Source organism: Pleurodeles waltl, chromosome 4_1 (genome assembly GCF_031143425.1).
Source record: "Pleurodeles waltl isolate 20211129_DDA chromosome 4_1, aPleWal1.hap1.20221129, whole genome shotgun sequence".
In the NCBI taxonomy this organism is placed as follows: Eukaryota; Metazoa; Chordata; class Amphibia; order Caudata; family Salamandridae; genus Pleurodeles; species Pleurodeles waltl.
In genome coordinates, this window is record NC_090442.1 from 209565416 (window position 1) to 209588991 (window position 23576).

At 46.9% G+C, this 23576-nt stretch overlaps 1 protein-coding gene across 4 annotated transcripts in view; it reads right to left on the minus strand.

The window, feature by feature from the left end:
* The window catches only part of IQSEC3 (IQ motif and Sec7 domain ArfGEF 3), an 892834-nt gene that overhangs the window by 91066 nt on the left and 778192 nt on the right, over positions 1 to 23576 (minus strand). For all 4 annotated transcript variants that reach the window (XM_069228143.1, XM_069228142.1, XM_069228145.1 and 1 more), the window contains exon 10: positions 8922 to 9021. In XM_069228143.1, coding sequence (XP_069084244.1) covers positions 8922 to 9021 — 100 coding nt within the window. The remainder of the gene's footprint in view (positions 1 to 8921; positions 9022 to 23576) is intronic.

The window sequence follows — 23576 nt, forward strand, 5'->3', positions numbered from 1 at the left end:
GTGCGACAGAAGTTTCAGCAAAACTGTGAATTTAAAAGTACTTGTAGAGAAATGTTCTGTTGAATAGCTCTATGTGTTCAAAAGACATTTTCCTGAAGGGGGTGGGTATTCTTTGGTTTTTCTATCACCATCAGAGAATTTTTTATCATCGTTCTACTTCAGTATAAAACTCCTTCTTAGTTAACCAAACAGTATGCATTTACGAGTAGGCACCTGGACACCTAGCTAGCCACTTGCCTGTGACTTCTAGTTCCTGCTTGTTTTAGACTGATCCAGTGACACCGCAGCTGTCTGGGTTTTCCCGCCAGGGTTTTCCAGACTAGGTTCTCCCACTCACTGTTCATCCTGCCAACATAAGTCCCGCCCACCTCAGGACCTACATAATACAGGCAGCAGCATGACAGTGAATGTTTGCCACAACCTCTGGCCCTCCCTCACTCCGAAGATACACCATCACTGAGCTCTACACCCTCCAACCCAAATACCGCAACAAACACTGCCACTGCGCCAACCCACACTCCATGTTAGGACCTTTCTCCTGCACCTACTGCCACTTCACCTGCCACAGTACACACACCAGCCCACCGACCAGCCCCAGCCCTAACACACCACAGACACCACCTGAACAAAAACACCAACTCTCTCAAAACATGCTCACTATCCAGGCATTCCACTGAATTATGGGACCTCATTGCCACCCTCGCACCTGACATCGTCTTCCTTACCGAGACCTGGCTCAACCCCACATGTGACCCAGACTTTGCCAAAGTAATCCTCAATGGATATAAATGACTCACCAGGACCGCACCAACAAGCCGGCAGGAGGAACAGCCATCATCCACAGAGACCATACACAGAGACCCACATGGAACATCTCAATTTCCAGCTCCACATGGACAACAAAAAGAACCATCAGAGGCACCTTTGCATACTGACCCCCAAGGCCCGTGCACCATCGTAGGCTTTGTTGCACTCCTGGCCTTACACTCCAGTGACTACATCTTCCTCAATGACCTAAATTTCCATATCGACAACCCCAACAACAACACTGCATACCTCCTTGACAGTATGAGCAGCCTCAGGTTGACCCAGATCGTCCATGACCCTACACACACCCCAGGTTACATGTTGGATCCAATTTTCACCTCCAGCAACCACGTCAAATACAGCCATGTCACAGAACTCACATGGGCCAAGAACTTCATCATCCACTTCAGCACTTCAGCAACTCAACTGCCCTGATCACAGCCATCAATGACATCTGAACCTTCTCAACCAAGGAGAAACAGCAGCTTTGATCCTCCTCGACTTCTTGGCAGCCTTCGACACTACATCCCAACACATGCTGATCGAAAGACTCCATCACCAGCACGCCCATCACAACACAACGCTCATGTGCAATCACAACCCCCACTACCATTCACACGTCTCCTGTGTCCTGTCCCAGTGTGTCTGTGAGCCCTCCTCCCAAAGTACACAAACACAGGCACACACCCACTCAACAGCCATCCACCTCACAACAGCCTCCAGCCCATGCTCCTTCACCCAAACTAAGCAGACGTACACCTCCTACAACCACTACTTCTTCCTCCACTCCCACACCCCCTCCATCTTCCCGTCCCAGTGTGTCTAAAAAACTTTTCCTAGCTAACTTTAACCTCTTCCCTGCACCTCTCACCCCGTCTGTCCCCTAGGGCCACGATGTCTAGATCCCAGCCCACCACCTCAGCCACCACATCTGCGTCTGCTGTGATAGATGCACGTCCGGGTGGATCGATGGGGGCACCCGTCAGAGCTGCCAGTGTGCCACCTACAGATGTGAAGGACCACCCGGTTCCGCCACCTGCCAAGGTAAAAAAGGGGCCAGCTTCCAGCAGGGGAAAGTCGCACCACCCACCCAGCAAGGCCTCATGCAAACAGAGAGGACAATGCCAAGGTCCCAGCAGCGACTGCCAAGGTGGGGAAGGGACACAAGACAAAGGGCAAGTCACCTCAGGGCACAGTGCCTCCTGGTGAGTGGCAGGTGACCACCATTTCCTCAGGGATGCCAGCAACCTGTACCACAGTCAACACCGCCACAACGACCGCCACCTGCACCGCCATCTGCACCACCACCTTCACCGCCACTGCCACAACGTCAGTCTGTAGCATCCTCCCCAAGGATCAGCCATCCGAGGCTGCCGGAGACGGTATGGTGTCTCCCTCCAACACAACAGACACCTGCATCAGGGCCAGCACCAGCAGCATCTCTGCCGCAGCCAACGCCGCAGCCACTGCCACCTGCACCACAATCTGCACCGCCACGTGCCCAGCCGGTACCACTATATCGGACGTCAGCAGCATCACCTGTGGGCAGCCGTCAGAGGCTGCAGGTGGCGTCCTCGACCGTGGACACACCACTTGAGGCACCACCACCAGCACTGGCACGACCAGCAGTTGGCAACCTAAGTCGCCGCAGGATGGAGTGTGGCTCTGCCTCCATGGAGTATAATGCTACCTGTTCCATGTACATCTCGTGGCTCAGACACCCAGGTGACAGAAGGTCAACTGTCACACCCCAGGTGCAGCATTACTGGGTACAATGCCCCCTCCAGAACCAGTGGAGAGATGCATCCACTCCCCCTATCCTTGGCAGGATCAAACACTCTGGGCACAATGCCCCCTCCAGAACCAGTGGAGACATGCATCCACTCCCCCTATCCTTGGCAGGATCAAGCACTCTGGGCACAATGCCCCCTCCAGACCAGTGGAACATGTCACCGACTTGAGAGACTGTGGCTTTGCACTCCCCAGGACCAAGCAGTGGGCAAACTACCCACTTGAGAGACTGTGGCTTTGCACTCCCCAGGAGCAAGCAGTGGGCAAACCACCCACTTGAGAGACTGTGGCTTTGCACTCCCCAGGACCAAGCAGTGGGCAAACCACCCACTTGAGAGAGTGTGGCTTTGCACTCCCCAGGACCAAGCAGTGGGCATGGAGGCCCTTCGAGGGGCAGTGGCGTCGTACCATCTTCCGGCTGAGGTGCCCCCCCACCTCCCCTTCCCCCTGAGGTGCCTGTTTTTTTTTCGAACTGATGCCCCTGCAGTGTTCTCTCCGTTTTGAGGCAGGTGTCATGTGTGGCCTTCGCCCATGCTTTTTGGACCACTGGTCCACAGACATTTACAAGGGACAGTGTACGGCCTTGTGTATATAATGTGAACTTTTGTATATACTGATTATTTGATTTTCTCTTGCCATATCTGAATGTTCCAATATAACACTGGTTAGACTCATTTTCTTTTGTCCTTGCGTTCTTCCAGGGGATGACGGGGTGTATCAGTATTGTTCGATGTGTTTGTGTGTATGTTGTTGTGGGTGAGTGTGGGGGGTTGTGGTGTTGCGTGCCGTATGTGTGTCACTCTCTTTTCCCTCCTCCCCTCCGTGCTAGGAGCAGTACTCACCGTCCTCACCGCCGCTACCTTCTTTCTACTTCCTGGTGTATGAAAAGATACACCAACATAGGGAGGATCTGCAATTCGGGCTCCATGGCATCCTGGTTCTTTGTGGAGTGTCGAAAGGTGAGTGGTTCCCCTTCGATGTACTGTTTCTGCTGTGCTTTTGATGGCGTTGGTACCGCTCCAGAAAAGCTGGCAGATTGGCCTCTTATATTAGTGTGGGTAGTACATTGTCTTCCGCCTGTCTGTTGGCGGTGACCGCCGCGGTGTTTGTTGCTACTGCCATGGCGGTTGGAATGTTAAAGTGGCTGTCTGTGTTGGCGGTTTCCGCTTTTGGTTGTGATCTCATTTTTTTTACTGCTGGCCTGTTGGCGGTGTTACCACCGCTTTAACACCGACCGCCAGGGTTGTAATGAGGGCCATCATTTTTTATTCCAACTGCAAACAAGCACTGGTCAACAAAAAGTTTGGAAACTTTTCAAGTTTGTAGCAGTTAGTTTGGCTACTCTGGCCCAGTTTGTATGAACAAATATGACAAGATAGAGATGGGGGGCAATGTGGTAGGTTTCGACATTTACCTGGCCACCAGACAGTTTTCCAGTCCATTTCCAAACTTTACAGAACGACTGCTGTAGACTATTATGGAGTGGTTCTGATGCTGGGGATGCAGGATGAAAAGACGCTTAACGGTGCTTGAGTTGCTGTTCAGTTGATGGGGTTGCCTTTGTGGTGATTTCTCAGTGCATGGGTAATGTGGGACAACGATGGCCACAGAGGTCGGGGACCCATAAAGTTCTATTTGAGACAGCAGAAGGCCAGCTGCTGCTGTGCTACTCATCTGGCGACACAGTGCTTGGAGTGAAAGCTTTTGGTGAAGGTTGGTGTCCCTCTTAGGTGACCAATCTGAACTCTGATGGCACTCCTGGGTCCGTCTGATTAGGGTTCAGCTTCTGGCCATCAACGATTGATCTCTTTGGGTGCCCAATGGCAAGTAGCTGCGGATCTTCTGCAGTGGTTACCAACTTGCCAGTTTGGGCTTCTTCAGCTCTTTTGTCCCTGGAGCTGCTTCCATAGGATTAGCCAACTGATCTTTGGAGTCACTGTTTTGGTCTGGGGCTGTGGCTGGGGCATGACTTTTCCCATGCCAAGCGCCACAGGCACAGTCCAAACTTTGCTAGCGCAAATTGCAGCAGGTACAGCTTAGCAGACAATGCAGCCTCTCTTTGTGCAAGGGCAGCAGGGCTGTCCTTCAGTCCTTTTTCCAGTTCAATGTGATCTGGGGCTCCAGATGCCAGGGGTGCCATATTTATCTCAGGAAAGTGCGCTGAGGCGATCCACATTGCCACTAGCCAATGGGCTACCAGGTCCCCTCCCTCTGGGTGATGAATATCTGGCGAAGTGTTACATTTGGTAATCCCAGGGTGCACCATTCTTGCCACCCTCAAGATGTATGAACCTTCCCTTGACTTTGAGGAGCTTTGTAGCCCATCCTAGAGGTGTGGCTACCTCTGAGCTACATGCCCACAGAATAAACAATTTGGGCATTGGTCTTCCCTCTCTGACCCTGTCTCTAGTCTGTCTACCCAAAGGACATCCTTTCTGGAGTGTTATTGCCATTTGCCCACCAAAGCCGGCTTCCCCTTCAAAGTTTGCCTCTTAGGATAACACCCTGAGTGGCTTCCTGCTAAGGGGAAATAACACCTCATCATTCTGCGATCTACTATTGTTCCTAAGCCTGGGAGTCATTCACACTACTCCCCCCGGAGAGCAGAAATCCTGGCCAGTGCCCGTGTGAGGTCAATGGAGCAGCTGGGTCATGAAGCAGCAACTTTCTAAAAGTTGCATTGTTTAAAAGTGATATTAAATTTGACCTGGGCCTTGTGTTGGGTTTAATGGCACAATTAATTGGATACCTTGCAGTGCTCAGTTAGGTAGTCCCATTCTGGAGTTAGCCAGACTGGGTGGCAGCCAGTAAACCTGGGTTAGACAATGTTTCTACAAAGTTTTCCACAGCAAAACAACAATTTCAAAGTGTTGCTGCTAGGACATATGAAAAATATATGCAAAATATGTGTCCTACTTAATATCCAGAAATCTTTCTGCTCTATAGGCCATCCTGAGGGGAGACATACAGACATTGTTAAGGGAACGGATGACTTTGCCATTGATTGGAATGGCAAAGTCACACTAACAGTGTAAATACTTCCCTTCCAGTCTGCAGTGACGGCTGAGAGCTATTTCATACTTTGTCACACACAGGGTGGCACAATCAGTGCAGCGTCCCTGGGAAGACACTCTGCCTTACATGCCCTTGGTTCCTGGGTACCATATACTAGGGACTTATGAGTGAGTCAATACTTGCCAATTGAGTATAGCCAATTCGATACACACTTTGAAAGTAGACCTCCGTGCACTCTCAGAGTCAAAAATCCAGCAGCATCAGTCTAAAAATTGGGGGTTGAACAAGCAAAAAGAGGCATTTCCTTACACTCAGGTTAGCCTAGCAAAAAGTGAACACTGTTACCGTCCATTGGCCCAGTGGAAAAGTCGAAATAGGGAGCCAGACATACTGCCAGCAATGGCGGTATTCTGGCGCCCGCAGCCCGAGGTTGTAATGAGGGCCTAAATATCTATCTGCTCCCAATGCAAAGTTAGCATTTAATAATCCTACCAAGGTAACGCAGTGTTAGTCAATAGGAGAGATAAGCCCTACAGTAGTGAAATAAACAAATTGAGGAGTTTTTCACTACTGGGAGATATAAAACTTAAAGCTACACATCCTTCTTGTTAAATGCATAGCAACCTCTCCTATGAGCCTTCAGAGTCCACCTCACAGGGGCGTAAGTATTAAAAAAAGAAGGTTGAGATCTAGCAAAAGGTTTATTTTGCCACGTTGCGTTGGTAGTAAAACTGCACTACAGGCTTTAGCGGTAGGCATGATACAAGGTTTAAAGTGCTACATTAGTGCATGGTGTAATGGGTGCTGCAGGCCCATTGATAGCAGTTAATTTACAGGCCCTTGGTACATGTTGTACCATTTACTAGGGCCTTACTAGTAAATGTAATGTGCCAATCAGGTGTAGGACTACCTTACCATTTTTAGACAGAGAGCACAAACACTTTAGCACTTGTTAGCAATGGTAAAGTGCATAGAGTCCTAAAGCCAACAAAAACAAATTCAGCAATGCAGGTGGGTTGACAGCAAAACGTTTGTGAGAACACCACATCAAGGATGTCACGTCTAACACTGAATAGCTAGGGTGCAATGAGAGAAGTCAGGAAGAAGCTGTTGAACTTTTAGCATCTACTGAGCTTAGACGTGAACTAGAGAAACGTGATGTTTGCAGTTCAAATTTCAAGTTTTGAGCTTTGGAACCCAAGGTTTGAGTATAGTGCAGGTCACTAAAAAGGAATCCAACCTTGAGGAGGCCTCCTTTGCAGCAGCACCTACCCTTCTTCCACTAAAGGATTTCAGTCTAGTACATGTTTCTAAGGGCCTCATTAGGAGTTTGGCGGTCCGACCGCTGAACCACCAACACGGCGGTCTGGAGGCCACCACCAGCCTCCAGACTATTGTATTATGAATTCCTCACTGGGCTGGCCAACAGAAACAGTGCAGTGGCATTGGCCTTGGCTCTAAGATAGAGCCGAGGACAATGCAGCCGCACTGTTGGTGCCGCCAGCACACTCAGAATGCTCATTGTCATGGCAGCGTGCATTCCGAGTGTGCTGACAGAGGGGCCTCTGCACTGCCCATGACATGAGCATGGACAGCGCAGTGGTCCCCCTGTGTCCCTATCACTGCCATTCCGACAGCCTTTTCATGGCAGGGTCCCTGCCATGGAAAGGCCGGCAGAATGGCAAGTCATGATCAGCACAGCAGTGCCGACATTGGCACTGCAGTGCTTGACCACGACTTGCACCAACTCATCAGGATCCATAATCCTGCTGGTGGTGGGGGTATTGTGGCAGTCCGACCACCTGCATTCAAGTCTGGCAGTCGGACCATCAAGGATGTGTCGGTCAGACCGCCACCGCGGGTACAGCAGTCCATGGACCACTGTTACTCTTAATCAGGCCTTAAGTCTGAATGTAAAAATGCTGACCCGGTCATGGTCCTTACCCTTACCCCACCCACTCTAACTACGTTGCCAGTCCTCCACAGAATTTGACCAGGTCAAGCCAGAAATCAATATCCAACCATGCTGCTCAGCTGTTGGGTGCCCAAGACCACTTCCACCATATCCCTTTGATGTATATTAGATTTTTGTCTCCATTTTTTTCTTATGGGACCCTTGTTAAGAAACTCATAACTCTTGATCCTCTCAAATTATTCCTATTGATGTGGTTTTATTTTTGTGATTGCATTGTATTATGTTTTACTAAATTGGTTTGGGAAATGAACCTAATTTATTTTTTGACCTTAAGATTTGTTTGGGAAATCACTATACAACACATGCACTTTCTCCAAGAATAGCCTATCTGTGTGTATCAAGCTACAACTGGTAAGTTCAAACTTCTTCACAGAAAACTGCTTTTACTTTTATGTGTTATATTATTTAATTGAGGAAGTGCAGATGCAGTCAAGACTGAGATCCCTCTTCCCCAGTTACCGATCACATTTTGTTATAAGCATATTCAGCCACCTGACTCTAGATGAGGTTGGCGGACCGAGAGCTTGGCAGACAGGACACTCCGTTGCATTTGTGATGGAGCATCTCTCCCACTACACTACAAATCTGGCCCTTTATGTATTCATAGCATAGAATTATATAGTATTACTATTCTAGACAGTTTCAAATTTCTCAAACCACTACACACAAATGAGTGAGGCGAAGGCTGTGACGAGTCTAGGGGATTGATTGACCAGTTCATTTTCATGTGAGTAAGAACCTTCACAGTTATTTTGAGACTATAATTTATATCTTTGTTGTTCAGATTTTGTCTTTATTTGGGAAAATATGATTGTCATTAGGATTACCCCAACTAACATTGAGACCGGTTGTGACCATCATGTTTTCAAAAATACAGAACAAAAATAGAAACAACTCAAGAAGAGGATATCGTCTTCCACTTCCTCTCCCTACTGTAACAACTTGAGCGATGCATTGTCCCGGGGTGAGAATTGCAAGCATTTTCAGATGCAGGACTAATTTCTAATGCAAACTGCTCCCACACCTGTTGAGGTTCTGCACTTATATTTGAGGAAATTGAGCGACTGGGTCCATTAACAGTGAACAGTTTGTATTTCCCATTAAATTGCAAATTAAGTTTAGGGGTGCCAAGTCTGATGGTACCAGAGACCGCGGTGCTGGATCGCGAGAGTAACCAAACACTAGTGAACAAAGAAGTAACTTGAAATAATTTTCCAGTGCAACAAGGTCTGTCATCAGAGTATACTTCTATGCTCCACCAGTGGGCAATAGCACTACTTTTGTATGTTGAGAGAGACGTTTTCAGAAGGATCATTGTCCCCTGGAAACTTACATTCATTTTCATACAGATGATACTGCATTCCCAGCAGGCCCACCGACTTGCAGAAGGTGTACGTGGAAGAACTTTTTTTCTTAGGGCAAAGTTTGAGGATCTGCGGAAGAAAAAGAGACAAGGAAAATGACCCAGAAGCGCAAACGTAGAAAGATAATGAGAAACGGATACGTGGAAAACTTTAAATTACAACAGGTCATAACTTCTCAATGCTCCAAGATACACTTTCCAAAAAATTTAAATCAGTCAAGCGTGGATAGAAATTGGCTTAATTAAGCACACACACTGTCCACAGTTTATGGTTTAATAATAATCCTTGCTTACCCAGACTGCAATTTCATGCCTTTGTGCTGCATAAGGAGCTGTCAAGTACAGTAGCTAATGCTTAAATTAAATGTATTCTAACTTGCCAACTTTTGTACACGTTGGCATCTCATTATTGAGACCACCCATCTTACAGCTGCTGGAATACCTGTTACTCATAAATAATGTCGATAGGAGAGAAATCTGTTTTTCCCCCAGTGGCAACCGTGGTTGGCGCGCAAGAAATAATTAATGAGCATCGATGCAGTTACTTGGAAAGTTCTCTCCTGTTGATATTTGTCATGTCAGAGACAAGTGCGTAGGTGATACTTTTATCAAATTGCCTTAATTTTGCTCACGGGTAAATTTGTCGGCGTTTAATCACTTTTCAGACAGCTTCTGTTGCAAATCACTGGCATATCCTAAAATGTGTGCTTGTTTTTTGTGCAGCTGTGTATGATGGTTTTCAGTTTTTTTTTAAGCCAAACTTTATTGCGCATCCTAGAAGGACCGCAACTGTAGCAGAATCAAATCGGCAAAACGTTGCAACGTCTAATATTTCGTACAGATCAGGGTTATACAAGAGTCAACGGATCAGCACATCATGGTGACTTGCTTACTGCCAAACAAAGCATTATCTAGCATTTTAATCAGTTTACTGCAGTTGCTCCTGAATCCACTTTTAAGGATTCCTGCTAAGCCCCCGGGGTGGTAAGGATAAGTGAAAGGGCAAACCAACTATCTTGGTTCCATGGTAGGGTCTCCTGGCCTCTTCCAGTTTCTCGTGATCTCCCATTTAGCAAAGACCACCGCCAGATCCTGGAAGCGACTTATAACTCTATCTTAGCTGTATGCGAGAACTACTCTAGGAGACAATGATGGGCCAAACAAGGGACCTAGCGCTCTGTGCAGGCGGACAGTGTCTCTGTGACGCCCCTCCAATAAGTGACTAACTCTGGACAGCTCCAAAACATATCATAAAAGTCCACTCCCGTGCATGGGCACGCAGCCTCCAATTGTGAATAGAAGCTACTGAGTTTCCCAGGGGTGAGGTACGCCCTATGTAGGTAAAAAAGTTAATGAGCTTAAACCTGGCATTTCTGGTCACCTGAGCAGTATTGTATAGGATAGTCTCCCAGTCCCTCTCGCTGATATCCTGGCCAAGACCCCCTCCATTTCCCTTTCAGGGCCAACAGCTGGGTCTGGATATCTCCCCGTTAGCACTTGTAGATGCAAGTGATCGTCCTGTATGTTCCTGACACCGTGAGTATGTATTGATGGTGGACGATCTCAGTGGTTCTGACAACCCAGTCCTCCAGTGCTAACGAACTGCCTCAGTAACTGCATTATGTAGCAGGTAATGCCCTTGGAGAAGAGCATATCTTAGTTGCTCAAAAGAGAGGAGCACCACCACTCATATAAAGCTCCCATTGTTGGTACTCCCGCCTCTTGCCAAGCCATTAGCCCACGCCATGTTTCTCCATTCAGCAGCTCTTTGAGGTATCAAAGCGGTATATCTGGCCAGTAAGGGACCTTGATCCGTGTCTTACGAAGGCTATGAATCCAGCACTGTTGGGTGACCCTGTGTTCAGTGGAGTCTCCAGATTAGGCAAGGGAAGGCCGAGCAAGACTTCGATCAGCCAGGTTATTGCTGGGGATAATGGCAACAGTTCTCTGCCTGGCGTATGTCTATCCGCTACCCATTGTGTAAGCCACTGCAGTTGTGCCACAAGATAGTAAGCCCCACAATCCGGTACTGCCAGTCCTCCTTCACCCGCCGGACACTGCATGGAGGTCAGGGCTACTCTACATCTACCCCAGCCCCAAATAAAGCCATTTACTATCCTATTAATGTCCAAAAAGTAGGAGGCCGGCACCCGAACTGTGAGTGTGGTAAAAAGGTAAAGCAGATGAGGCAATACCACCATCCTGAGGAGAGAAACTTGACCGAGAGTGGAAGCACTGTCCAGAAAGCCGCATTGCCCCTAATGGAGCTGATCGCCCTGCCTGTTTTCCACCAGGTAGTCCTCTGAAGCATGATAGATGCAGACCCATAAGTTTTGAAAGGAGTCGTGCTCCCATAATAGGGGCTCCAAGTCCTCCGGTGGCTGATGCAATTCATGGATCAGGAACAAGTAGGATTTATGCCAATTAGCTTTCAGCCCAGACAAGGATCAATAGCATTCTAACATAGTGTAGGCGTCCCTCAGGTCATCCGAGTCATCTCAGAGAAAAAAGTAGCAGGTCATCCTCATACAGTGCTAGCTGGTGGGTATGGCCACCTGCATTCAGGCCGTGGTAAACTGCACCAGTGCAGGCCCAGCAAGCCCGGGGTTCCACCAATAGAGCGAAAATCAGTGTAGAAAGCGGGCAGCCCTATCGGTCCCCTCTCCACCTTCCATCCCTCTAAAATCTTTCGTCCTGTGTGGACTCAAGCCGTCAGTCCTGCATAAAGCAAGTGTGACCACGCAATGAAGCTCTTCACAAGACCCATATGTGCCATAATGCCATAAAGAAAACGCCATTCCAGGCAATTAAAGGCTTTTTCAATATCAATTGCTAATGCCGACACTCTTCCCACTTCCCGGTGTCGCGTAGGTTCTCATTATTCTAATGAGACTGCTGGATTTCGAGTGGCAGAATCGCCTGCACTGTGGGAGACTGAGTCTGACCCACTACAGGTGACACCTGTCGCTCCAGTCTGGGTTTTGCTCCGGCTAACGAGCAGTGCCTCATCTCTACCCAAGGGCAGGGATGATTGGGTAGCCTAGCGCATGACATAACTGGTTTCTCAGGAAAGCCTGGGTCAGTCAGGTCTCATCCGTTTCTCTCAGTTACATTAGTCTCATATACACAATAACAAACAGAGGCAGTATATGTTTCAATAATGTTTTTAATGAAGCAACTGCATTTTAGATAGCAAAGCGTGAGCTGCAATAACCAGGATGATACAGCATAACAAGATTATTATTATGACAAGGAGAGTGAAGCATAAAAATAACGCTACCATATTGTCACTATAGTCAATGGACTAATTCCTACCTATGCTATAATAGAGCATGTTAAGCTCTAATTCTGCCCTTCAGGTTCCCCTGGTAAGACATCATCCCCCATACCGGAGCAAAGGCCTGGAATCTGCAAAAGCAGCTGTAGCGAAGCAATCAACATACGGCAGTGGTTCTCTGGCTGGAATCTCCCTCTAACGTGTAAGGGACTGGGAAGTGTTTTTATAATAAAACAGCTGTTGTTCTGAGATAATGTCCCTATGTGAGGATGTGTGTTTTTCTACGAATGTCGGAGACTAAACTTATACCACGTTCACCGGCAACCTAACTTGCTGCAGCCTTGGAAGAAGCACAGAGTGAGCAAGAATGTCTTGTTTGAGAACAGAGTGCTGGCCTAGGCAAAAACAGTGAGATATATAGAAAATAAAACAAGTCCGTAAAAGCGGCTACTGTAACAATAATAAAGCAAATCCAAATAAAATATATCTAGGTTAAAGTGCACAGGGGCAGGCCTAGTGTGTTAAACCAACATGCATGGAGCTATAACTAAAATGGCTACACAACACTGGGTATTATCTCCAAAGATCATACACAAACGCCTGATGTTGTGGGCCATGCTATGCCCCGGGAAAAAGCCCGCCTGGTTCTGGTGTATCAGGGCTGTCATGTATGGCAAGAGGTGCGTAGCCAAAATTCTGCTCAAGATCTTATAGTCCGTTGGCTGCATGGAGAGCAGTCTATAGACCCTCTTATCAAGTAGTTCTTTCTAAGGCTTCAACAGCAGGACTATGAGGGCCTCTTGAGTAGACTGTGGTAGTTGTCAGGCGCTTTTGACCACACTGTATATGTCCACCAATTTCGGGGCCGGTGGCTCGGAATATGTAGCATAAAATTCTATCGGGAGCCCATCCATTCCGGATGTCTTATTCCTGGCCATAGTCTTTATGACCGCTTTAGCCTCTTGAATGGTAATTATGCCACGAGGTCATCAGCCTCCTGCCAACCAAGAGTCGTCAGTCACAGTCCTTCCAAGAACTCAGCCAATCGGTAGGTAGAGGAGTCCACAACCCCACTGTATAATTTAGCATAATAGTTATGGAATTCCCGATTGATGTCTTCCTGACGATAGAGCCTACAACCATCGTCAGAAGTTAGCTCTAATAGAATCGACACCCGCTTCGCAGGGTTCGCAAGCCATGGCAGGAGCACGCCCGTATTATCTTGCTAGACGTGGGCCTGGACCATATAGTTGTGGTAGTCAAAGCAACACAACCTTCCTACTTTCGTCACCACCAACCACCAGCTCAAGTTGAATCTACAGGTGTTCTGGGAGGCATTCCTCTAAGTCCCTGAGAGATTCCTCCATTGCCAGGGTCTCCTGAAACAGTGTCCGCCATTTCCGGACGGCCTCAGATATGCAGCATCCCCTAACCACTGTCCTAAAGGCATCCCACTCAAATAGGGGGGACCCCACATTGTCCTCAAAATATTGTATTATGCTTCTTCTGATAGTGGTTTTAAAAACCGGGTCATTAAAGGAGTCCGGGCTCAAATGTCACATGGGTATCAGAGGGCGCCGCCTCTCCCATTGCAATCCCATCAGTAAGGGATTGTGATCAGAAATTGTGCAGGGTAGGTAGTCTGTAATCATCAACAGCACATGTACATCTGGGGCGCAGAGGAAGGCGTCAAGCAGACATGGAGGTCATGGATTCCAGCAAAGAATAAGTAGTCTCACTCCTGCAAGTGCTGTAGCCTCCAAGAATCAAGTAGACCCCATTCCCGCTGTCAGTCCATAAACACCCAGGACTCTCTTGTGACCGGCATTTCCCACAAGGGAGGGTGTCAGCGGTCCAACAGGACTGACCCCATCAAATGTGGAGCAAGTGTGTGGGAAAGCTCTCCAAAAAATTATTGCTGGCCATTGTTTGGACCATAAATGCTGTCCAGCACTATATCTCAACCATCTAATTGCCCCAATGCCAGCACGTAGTGTCCCTCTGGGTCCACAACCTGACCCACATGCTGGAAGGGGACCACTGCCCTAACCGATATTAGGACACCACGTGCATGTCAAGTACGTTGTTTAATAAAGCCACCCCCTCCACCTGTGCTGTAAAGCCAGCCCCTTTGCAGCTGTCAGATGCATCTCCTGAAGGAGAGCTATCTGCACTCCTCTGCGCTGCAGGTACGAGTAGATCTATAACTCTTAGTTTTTGAGGACATCCCTCGGCTATTCCAAGTGAGAATTTTATAGGTGACTGGAGTCATCATGAGAGCAGGTTGTGTGATTGAACTATTTGTGTGTGTGGTATGTAGTGACTTCCCTCAGTGCCCCACCCCACCATTCTAGTGCTAAGGAACAGGTATTCTATTGATACACCACAACCAGTGGCGGCTCCTCCGTTTGGGCGGAGGAGCATCGCCTCCCCCTCCAGCAGTAGCAGCTGCCAAACTTCTACACTACAAAAATAATAAACTGTGTTCTTTGTAGTGTAGAAGGGGCGGGGCCACAGGCCATCACAAGCACAGATGGCGAGTGCTCAGCACTACCCCCTCAGTACACATGTATGTTTGGTCAGCTGTCTCAGGCCGGCCAAACATACATGCGCACTAAGCTCTTTCCAACCCGGCAACGCAGTGCCATGTTGAAGAGAACAGGAAGAATCAACCAGTCTGTCTAGGAGCACCCTGGCTTGGCGCTCCGACCAATCCGAATGCTAATGTCATGCTTCCAGCAGCATGAAAGCAGCGTTCGGATTGGCCGCAGGGCAGGCAGGGAGCCTGTGCCTGCGGCAAAGGAAAGACAAGCTGCGCGGTTGTGGTGGCGGCAGCGGTGCATTCAGGTAAGTTTTGTTTTGTTTTGTTTTTTAAATTATGAATTTTTCTTCCCCCCCCCCGGGCGCCGCCCCTCCCTGCCACGTGCCTCGAGCTGCTACTGACCACAACATAACATCCCCAACAGTAGATAACGAAAGTGCCCACAACATCCCATCCCCAGGACAAGTAGGGTTTCCCCCATCACCCAAACAAATTAGACAATAAACCTGCCATTAATCAACAATGGGAGCGTTCACTTAGCGTCCAACCCGAGCTTGCCACCTGTCCTGTTCGCCAGTCCTGTCGGGTCCTTCCCCAACCTTAATTAAGGACCTAAGTGACCAAGCTGCTACTGTTTATGGAGCAGTGGGCCATACCCAGATGGCTGAGGTTACATAAATGTATACAGGTGAGTGAGTGGTCAGGCAAAAACCCCTCCCCACCAGAGACTCTCTTAACAATTAATGCTAGCCGGACATATAATGTCAAGGACTAGCCCTGTTCATTAAGCACAGTACTTAGTAGACTTCCAGCTACTGTTGTGGCTGAGATTAGAAGAGTTAATCTGCAGTACATGGTATGATGTTAGGGAGGTCCCATCTGACAACTCCAGTTGCCTATCCACACTTGAGACACTCAAGTGCTGGGAGTCTTCTCCTGTCAATAGGGAGAGTGAATCTCTGATTGCTCCGCTCATTGCTGCCACCTCCTGAACTGCTCGCTGTTGGGCTCTCTGTGCTCCCTCCCCCATCAGGACTATCCCACCAGGGGGGCACTTATGTCTCTTTCTCATCATGGCTGGTGGCTAGGTCCCCCTAGGAGCTCCTCCACTAGGTCCATCATGTTCATGCATATGTAACCAACTCCAGATCTCCTGGGCTGTATGGAAGAATTGTGTGCCCCTCCAGCAGTGCCACTCTCAAGCGTGCTAGGAAAAACATGGCATACTTGAATCCCAGCTGTCAGAGCCGGCGGTTGGCCTCCAGGAATGATGCTGGTTGCTTTTGAATGATTTTGGTGAAGTCTGGAAAAATCTTAATCTTTTGATTGTCTATCTGTAAATCTCCTTTAGCCCAGGCACAGGCCAGGATACGTTCACGGTCTTTATAGTGTAACAAGATTGCTACCATCGGTCTCAGTGGTGTCCCAAGTGGTGGCAGGCGGGCCAGGACCCTATGGGATCGTTCCAGGGTGTAGAAGGAAGAAAGTCCCTCCAGGGCTACCTCCTTGCGTAGGCATTTCCAGAGGAAGGCCAAGGCGTCTCAGTCCTCCATGCATTCTGGAATGCCCACGATCCTAATGTTGTTCCTCCTCAACCTGTTCTCTCCGTCTTCTGCATGGGCCTTCATAATTTTTACTTTGGCCTTTTTACTTTTAGCACGCAACGTGTCAACATCCAGCTGCAGATCAGTCAATGTTCTTCTCTCTGTTGTAGTCACACGTCCGACTAGTCAAAAGGATTAGGTCTGCTCCCAAGGTGGCAATCTTAGTTTCCAACACTTCGCGAGTCATCGTGGCAGCCTGCAGGATATCCTGAAGGGTAAATCCCAGGGGCGCTTCTCTGGTGGTGACATGTCCTGTGGCAGAGGTCATTAGGGCTGTGAGCCAATATCAGTGACCCGCTTTTGGGCAGCTTTCCCCATCAAGATACAGATGTGGGACTGGCAGTGCGAGGGAATGGAGTTCCAACCTCTACTGACGTGTTGACCAGGTTTGTTCCGTGTTGTAGTTGGCCTCAGTCCCCTCTTCGTGGCCTGTCCATCAGGGATAGGGGGGACCGCAGTGCTCTGACCTAGAGGTCTACTATTCAAACCTCACATTATGGCCCTCAACTTCACGATGCAGTGATGTCTTATTTAGTGGGGGAGGTTAACTAACAGTGCATGAGAGTTGCCACTGCTTGCCTCCCTCAGTCCTTGTGGCTCTCAGGGGAGTGTGCTGTCTCTGATGTGCCTGCCATTGATTGGGCCAGGGCTTATGGGGGACCCACAAGCACTCCTCTCTCTCCCTCGTGACCCGCACCTTTTCAGGAACGCCGGGGCCATGTCACATGCACGGGTCCCAGATAGTCTGCCTCCAGACCCAGTTGAGGCATCAGCCCAGGTGAGGCTCCTCAAGCCAGGGGTGCCAAAACTGCCTCTGTGTCTTCGTCGTGGCAGCAAGCGCCTCGTTCTCTCAGGATCCCAAGAGGGGGAACCTGGCCTCCGTACCCCCAGTGTTGCATAGGTAACGATGAGGATCCTCACCGCAGAAAGGCTCCCCTGCAATGCGTGTCTGTCACTGTGTGTAGGCAGCAGATGGGGGCAGGCAGCTCATGGGCACACTCTCCTCCACCCACATGCAGGGAGGCCCCAGGGTGCAGCGATTCCCTCACAGCGCTATTCACAAATCGAAAACCAACAGCTCTCTGTCGTGTCATCCACCATCAGCTCCACAAGCCCTCAAGGTTCACCTGCTAGGGTCCCAGGACCACTCAAAGTAACCTTTCCGATCACAGTACTCCACACTTGATTGTGCTCACCAGGCAACTGTAGTCAGCATCGGCCCACTGGGCTAGTGCACCCATCACTGCTCAGAGGCTGTCATCTTGGGGCTCTTCCCCTCCACCCAAGTGCGCTTCCCACTGGTTCAAAAATGTCTCAAAAATATCTAGCGCTCTCGCTGCATACTGGGGGCTATTTCCGCTCCTAGCCTCCGGTCACGGGGGGCTATATGTGCAACCATCAATGCAACAAGGGCGAGCCTGCTGCACCTCCACCGGCCATCATGCACAGGGAGGGGCCGGGCCCCAGCACCTCTCACTCAGCGCGGTTCCCGTGCCCTCCACAAGCAGCTTCTAGCTGTGTTTCTCACTCTCACCTCCTTATTCCTCTAGGCTTCTCAACGGAGGACTCCGGGCCATCACAGGGATGATGCCGTGTCGTGCTCACCAGGCTCCGTCAGCTCACCAGACCAAGCATCACCTCGCAGTCCAGAAGCTGCCATTGTTGGGTTGCCATACCTCAGCGGGATACATGTAATAAAGATGAGTCCTGATGAAAGTGGAAGCAGGTTCTTTAATAGGAGTATCTTAGCCACATACAGAAGATCTTCAGCCAACAGTCCCTCACCAACAGCTTCCTCAGAATCTCTCTCCTAACACTCTACTCTGATGTCAACCATGACATCAGTGCCAAGAGATGAGATCCCTTACATTCTAATTCTGCATTCTATTATTACATTCTACCACACACCTTCCCCTTTTTAAAACAAATACAAACCCTTGAAAACATAAAGAACTATGTACAAAACGAAATGATAATACCAAATAAACAAAATGAAAACTGGAATAAAATAGATTACAATTTCTTTGAAACAACTACACGGTTGAGATTCCAGACTCTACCATCTTTAATTCTCACTGCATTCCTGAAAAGCTTGACCACTTCAAATGGACCCATAAACTTACTTCCAGACTTGCTAAATCTAGGGTTTCTAATTAAAATCTTATCACCCACTTTCACCTCAACCTTGCATGTGCTTTTCCTCCTATCATAGTTTTCCTTTCTTTTCTCTAAGCACTTTTCCTCTTTCGCCCTTTCCTCCTTATTTCTGTCACACCATGATACACACTCATTCTTACCCCAACGCACCCAACCTGGCGCCAAACAAGTGTTAGCTTTCTGTCCCCTGAAGACTACAAACGATACCTTGCCTGTAGTGACATGAGGAGAAAATCTGTATGTGTAGAGAACATTTTTAAGGCCATCCTTCCAATTCCTGCCAGCTGCAACTTCCAACTGTATACATTCCTTTATGCACTTATTAAATCTTTCTACTGTCCCATTACCCTCAGGATGATACAAAGAACATTTCTTATGCATGATACCCCTGGACTTACAGTACTCTTCCATCTCATTAGAAACAAACTGGGACCCATTGTCTGTGAGAATGGTGTTCTGTAAACCCTCACGGCTAAACATTTCATTAAAAAAATTAATTACTTTAGTAGTCTCCATGCTGCTACCAATTGCTATTTCTGCCCACCTTGAAAATTGATCCACTAGGACTAGAATATAGTTACAACCACCTTTACCAAATATAGGCCCTACCACATCCACCGCCACAACATCCCACGGTTTAGTGGAACATTCACGAGTACACATCGGCGGCACTCTGGTTTTGTAAATCTTGTCACTGTTACAGCAATCTTAACATTCTCTTACCCTCCTTTCAATCAACAGGTCCATTCCTGGCCACCAATAATTGAGGCGAATTCTTGCTTTGGTTTTACTCATCCCTTGATGACCCTCATGCGCTAATTCTATAATTTTTTCTCTCAACGATACAGGGACAACCAGTCTAGTTCCTCGCAGTAAAATCCCATTCTCCATTGATAATTCCTCTCTAACCTTCCAAAACCCGCCTAACTCTTTATCCCCTTTAACATATGAACTCCATCCCTTACTATGTTCCTTACACACGCGTTGTAGCACAGCATCCTCCATAACCGCTCTCAACCACTCATCTTGGTCAACAATACCTCTAGTCACATTACACACACTAATGACATCTTCTTGACTTCCTTCCGAATTGCTTTCTACCTCAGTACTCAATCTCGATAGACAATCAGCAATCTTATTACTCGGACCTGGGACATAAAACACCTTAAAAGCAAAGTCTTGTAAGCCAACAATCCACTTACTGATTCTTCCAGAGATCATATCCAGACCTCTCTTCATGAACACTTCCACAAGGGGTTTGTGATCAGTGAAAATCTGAAACTCCTTTCCCCACAGGAAATTTTTTAATTTATTGATCGCCCAAAACACACTTAAAGCTTCCTTTTCTATTGTTGAATAATTCATTTCTGCTCCTCGGAGAGTTCTAGAGCAGAAGACCACAGGTCTTAAATCTTGCTCCCCCAGGTCTTGTAAAAGTACCGCTCCTAACCCCTTCACACTCGCATCAGTCATGATCACACACACTTTCTTAGGATCAAATGAACTCAAACTTCCCACTGATGCAATTCTTTCTTTATACTCTCAAACTCCCTTCTACACTCATCATCCCACACAAATTCTTTCCCTTTCTTCAACAATTTCCTCATATTTGTGGTTTTGGATGCTAGATTTGGCAAAAACTTTGCTTGAAATTCAACCATTCCCAAGAATGTTAATAGTTCTTCTTTTTTTTCAGGTTCCTGTAAACCCAAAATGTTCTTAATAAGCTCTTCCTTAGGATACACCCCATTGGGTGTTATCCTATGACCTAAATATTCTACCTCTGGTCTACCAAAAGAACATTTCTTAATTTTAAGAGTCAAACCATGTTCTCTTAAAATTCCCCAAACTTTCCTGATTATTCTCTCATGTTCCTCTTCAGTCTGAGCATGTATCAGGATATCATCTTGAAAACATTTAACGCCTGGTTCTGAGCCAAACATATTGTACATCAAACGCTGGAAAACAGCTGCAGCTGACACTAAACCAAAGGGCATCCTTTTAAACCTAAAAGTCCCAAAAGGTGTGACGAAGGTGGTGTAGTCCCTTGAGTCTTCATGTAGCATGACCTGATGGTAGGCTGATGTGAGATCCAGTTTACTGAAATACTTGGACCCATGTAGCAAAGTCACCATCTCCGTTATATTGGGAAGAGGAAACTGGTTACTCACTACACATTTATTAAGATTCCTCAAATCAACACAGAGTCTAATGTCACCCGATTGTTTTTGTGTGACTACAATTGGTGACACCCATTCTGATGACTCCACAGGCTCAATGATTCCATCTTCGCATAGTCTTTGTATTTCTCTTTCTACATCATCCTTCATGGCAATTGGAACAGGACGCACTTTGGAAATTACAGGAACTGATCCTTCCTTTATTCGGATACGGTGGACATATTTCTTAAGACAACCCAACTTGTCACTGAACACATCCCCATAATCCTTCACAAACTTTGGCCAGATATTTTCCTTGACTTCCTGCACAGGAAATTTACCACCATCCAGTACTTTTTTGATGAATTCATATTTCAACAATATCGGAGAAGTTGAATTAGGATCTAATATGACGTTCAAGTCTCGTTGGTGCGGCCAACTTAAAACACTGTCCCCTTTTACTGGAACATAAATCTTCCCAAAAATAGTATTTCCTTTGAATGAAATTTCTGATTCAAAATAGCCTCTCAGTTGAATAGTTTGACCACCATACCCTCCTGGAACAACATCTGGATCTTTTAGATGGACAATGTGACTTAACTTTTCATCAAATACTTATTTGAAATTAGAGTCAACCACGCTCCAGAATCAAATAATACCTCCACATCTTCATTTAAAATCAAAACTGTGTCTCTCGGGTGATTTTTCTTTTGAGCATTAGCAGAAATCGACAAAATACAATCTTTCACTGATGTCACACTTTTGCTTGACTTACAGCATTTAGCAAAATGCCCCTTTTTATTACACAACTTACACGTGCTGTTGATAGCTGGACATTTCTTATAAGAGGCAAAGTGACCCGTATTCCCACAGCGGAAACATCTCAAATCCTTAGATCTCAACCATTGAGCATGAGTCATCTTATCTTCTCTTATCTTCTCCTTTGTCACCAGTCGTCTCTTTACTATGATCTTCTTTCTTTTAGTATATTTTGTTTACAGTATTATTCTTTCCTCTTTCCAACTCTTCCACACAAGCCAAGGTGTGTTCAACACTTTTTGCTAATACTATGATCTCTTGTAAAGAAGGATCATCCTTGCACCACCGTTCCTGGCGAACTTTATCACTCGAGCATCTCAGCATAAATTGATCTCTTATACGTTCCTCGATGGTAACACCAAACTTACAAGTAGATGCAAGTTTCCGTAAAGCTGTGATATAATCCTCAACACTTTCTCCTGGTTGTTGCTCTCTCATACCAAAGTGATATCTTTTACAAAATAGTACTCACATTTGGTAAATAGTGCAAATCCAATTTTTTTAGACAAATTTAAAATTCATTCAAATCTGTTGCCTCATCACCAGTGTCAGGTAAATTCTCAAAAATTTCTTGTCCTTCGCATCCTAGACAATGCATCAGGAGGGCTGTTTTTCTTTCATTATATAGATTAGTTCCACACACCCTGGAGTAATGTAAGAAAGTTTTTTTCCATTTTGACCATTTTATAGGAGGTTCTCCTGGTGTAGTCAGAAAAAATGGTGGCGGTGAGATGTTCTGCATACTTCCTTGTTATTTACTACCAAAACAATTTAAAAGTTGGAATATAAATGTTCAATATGCTTTTATTGTGCAACTTTGAAAACGACAAAACTTGAATTGAGTTCCCATTCACTTCATTGTAAGTATTTATAAACCTTCCAGCCTTTTTCTAACGGAAATTGGAGTAAAGCACTTTCCACAATAAACTCTTGAGAAGAAGAAGATCTGGCTGAAGAATAAACACTGCACGTTAGTAGACTTCAAATTGATTTCCTACTTAAAACTTCATTAAAATTAAAATGCTGTAAAAAATAGCACGAGCTCGGCAAGAGCGTGCTTTACGTGATGAGCGCGTGATGAGAGAAGGAGCGCGAGAAGATACTGTTGCAGTGCGCGCGTTCGGAGTGAACCTGAACAAAAATAAACACAGAGCGCGTCTAAGGATTCACTTCGCTTTATGAAAAAGTCAAAGTAATTAACCCGACGCGTTAGGAAAAATGATTTCCCTAAAACGCGATGGGCATATTAAAACACAAAATATGAAGAAGCATGTGGAGACACAGTTCGAGAGTGCGGGTGGAAAACTCCGCTTCTCAGCAATTACAGGGGATATGAAAATAAATACAGAAGGCAACTAAAGATGCGCTCGAACGTCTCTTTGCGCACAGCCACACAAAGGAAACGCATGTAAAATTGATAGACGAAAAGGAGAAAGCGTTTCAGTCTTCAAGTTTCGATCCACACATTTCAATACAAAGCGTTTCAATCCAAACAGGGATATCGTTCCTCACCGTTTTGAAAGAAATATCGTAGCTTCGTTTTGAGTAGATTAAAAGGCTGGATTAAACAAGCTGGAGCGAGAAAAGTCCCAAAATATACTGTGTTAAGATACTCCTGCACCCTCGTCGCCAAGTGTAATAAAGATGAGTCCTGATGAAAGTGGAAGCAGGTTCTTTAATAGGAGTACCTTAGCCACATACAGGAGATCTTCAGCCAACAGTCCCTCACCAACAGCTTCCTCAGAATCTCTCTCCTAACGCTCTACTCTGATGTCAACCATGACATCGGTGCCAAGAGATGAGATCCCTCACATTCTAATGCTGCATTCTATTATTACATTCTACCACAATACACACCACAAGGGTTTCCAGTGTGGGCCACGTCCAGGCACAGTGGCATCTCGATCTCTTGCTGCTCCCCAGGGGTCTTCCCTGACTGTGGCCCCAGTCACAGTAGTCAGTTGGCTATCGCTTAAGAGCTAACCTCACGCTCCTCTGCCATCTTCTGCCAGCACGGGCCTTTCCGCTTTCGGGCCTCAGACCACCCCACAGCACTGCTGAAGTTAG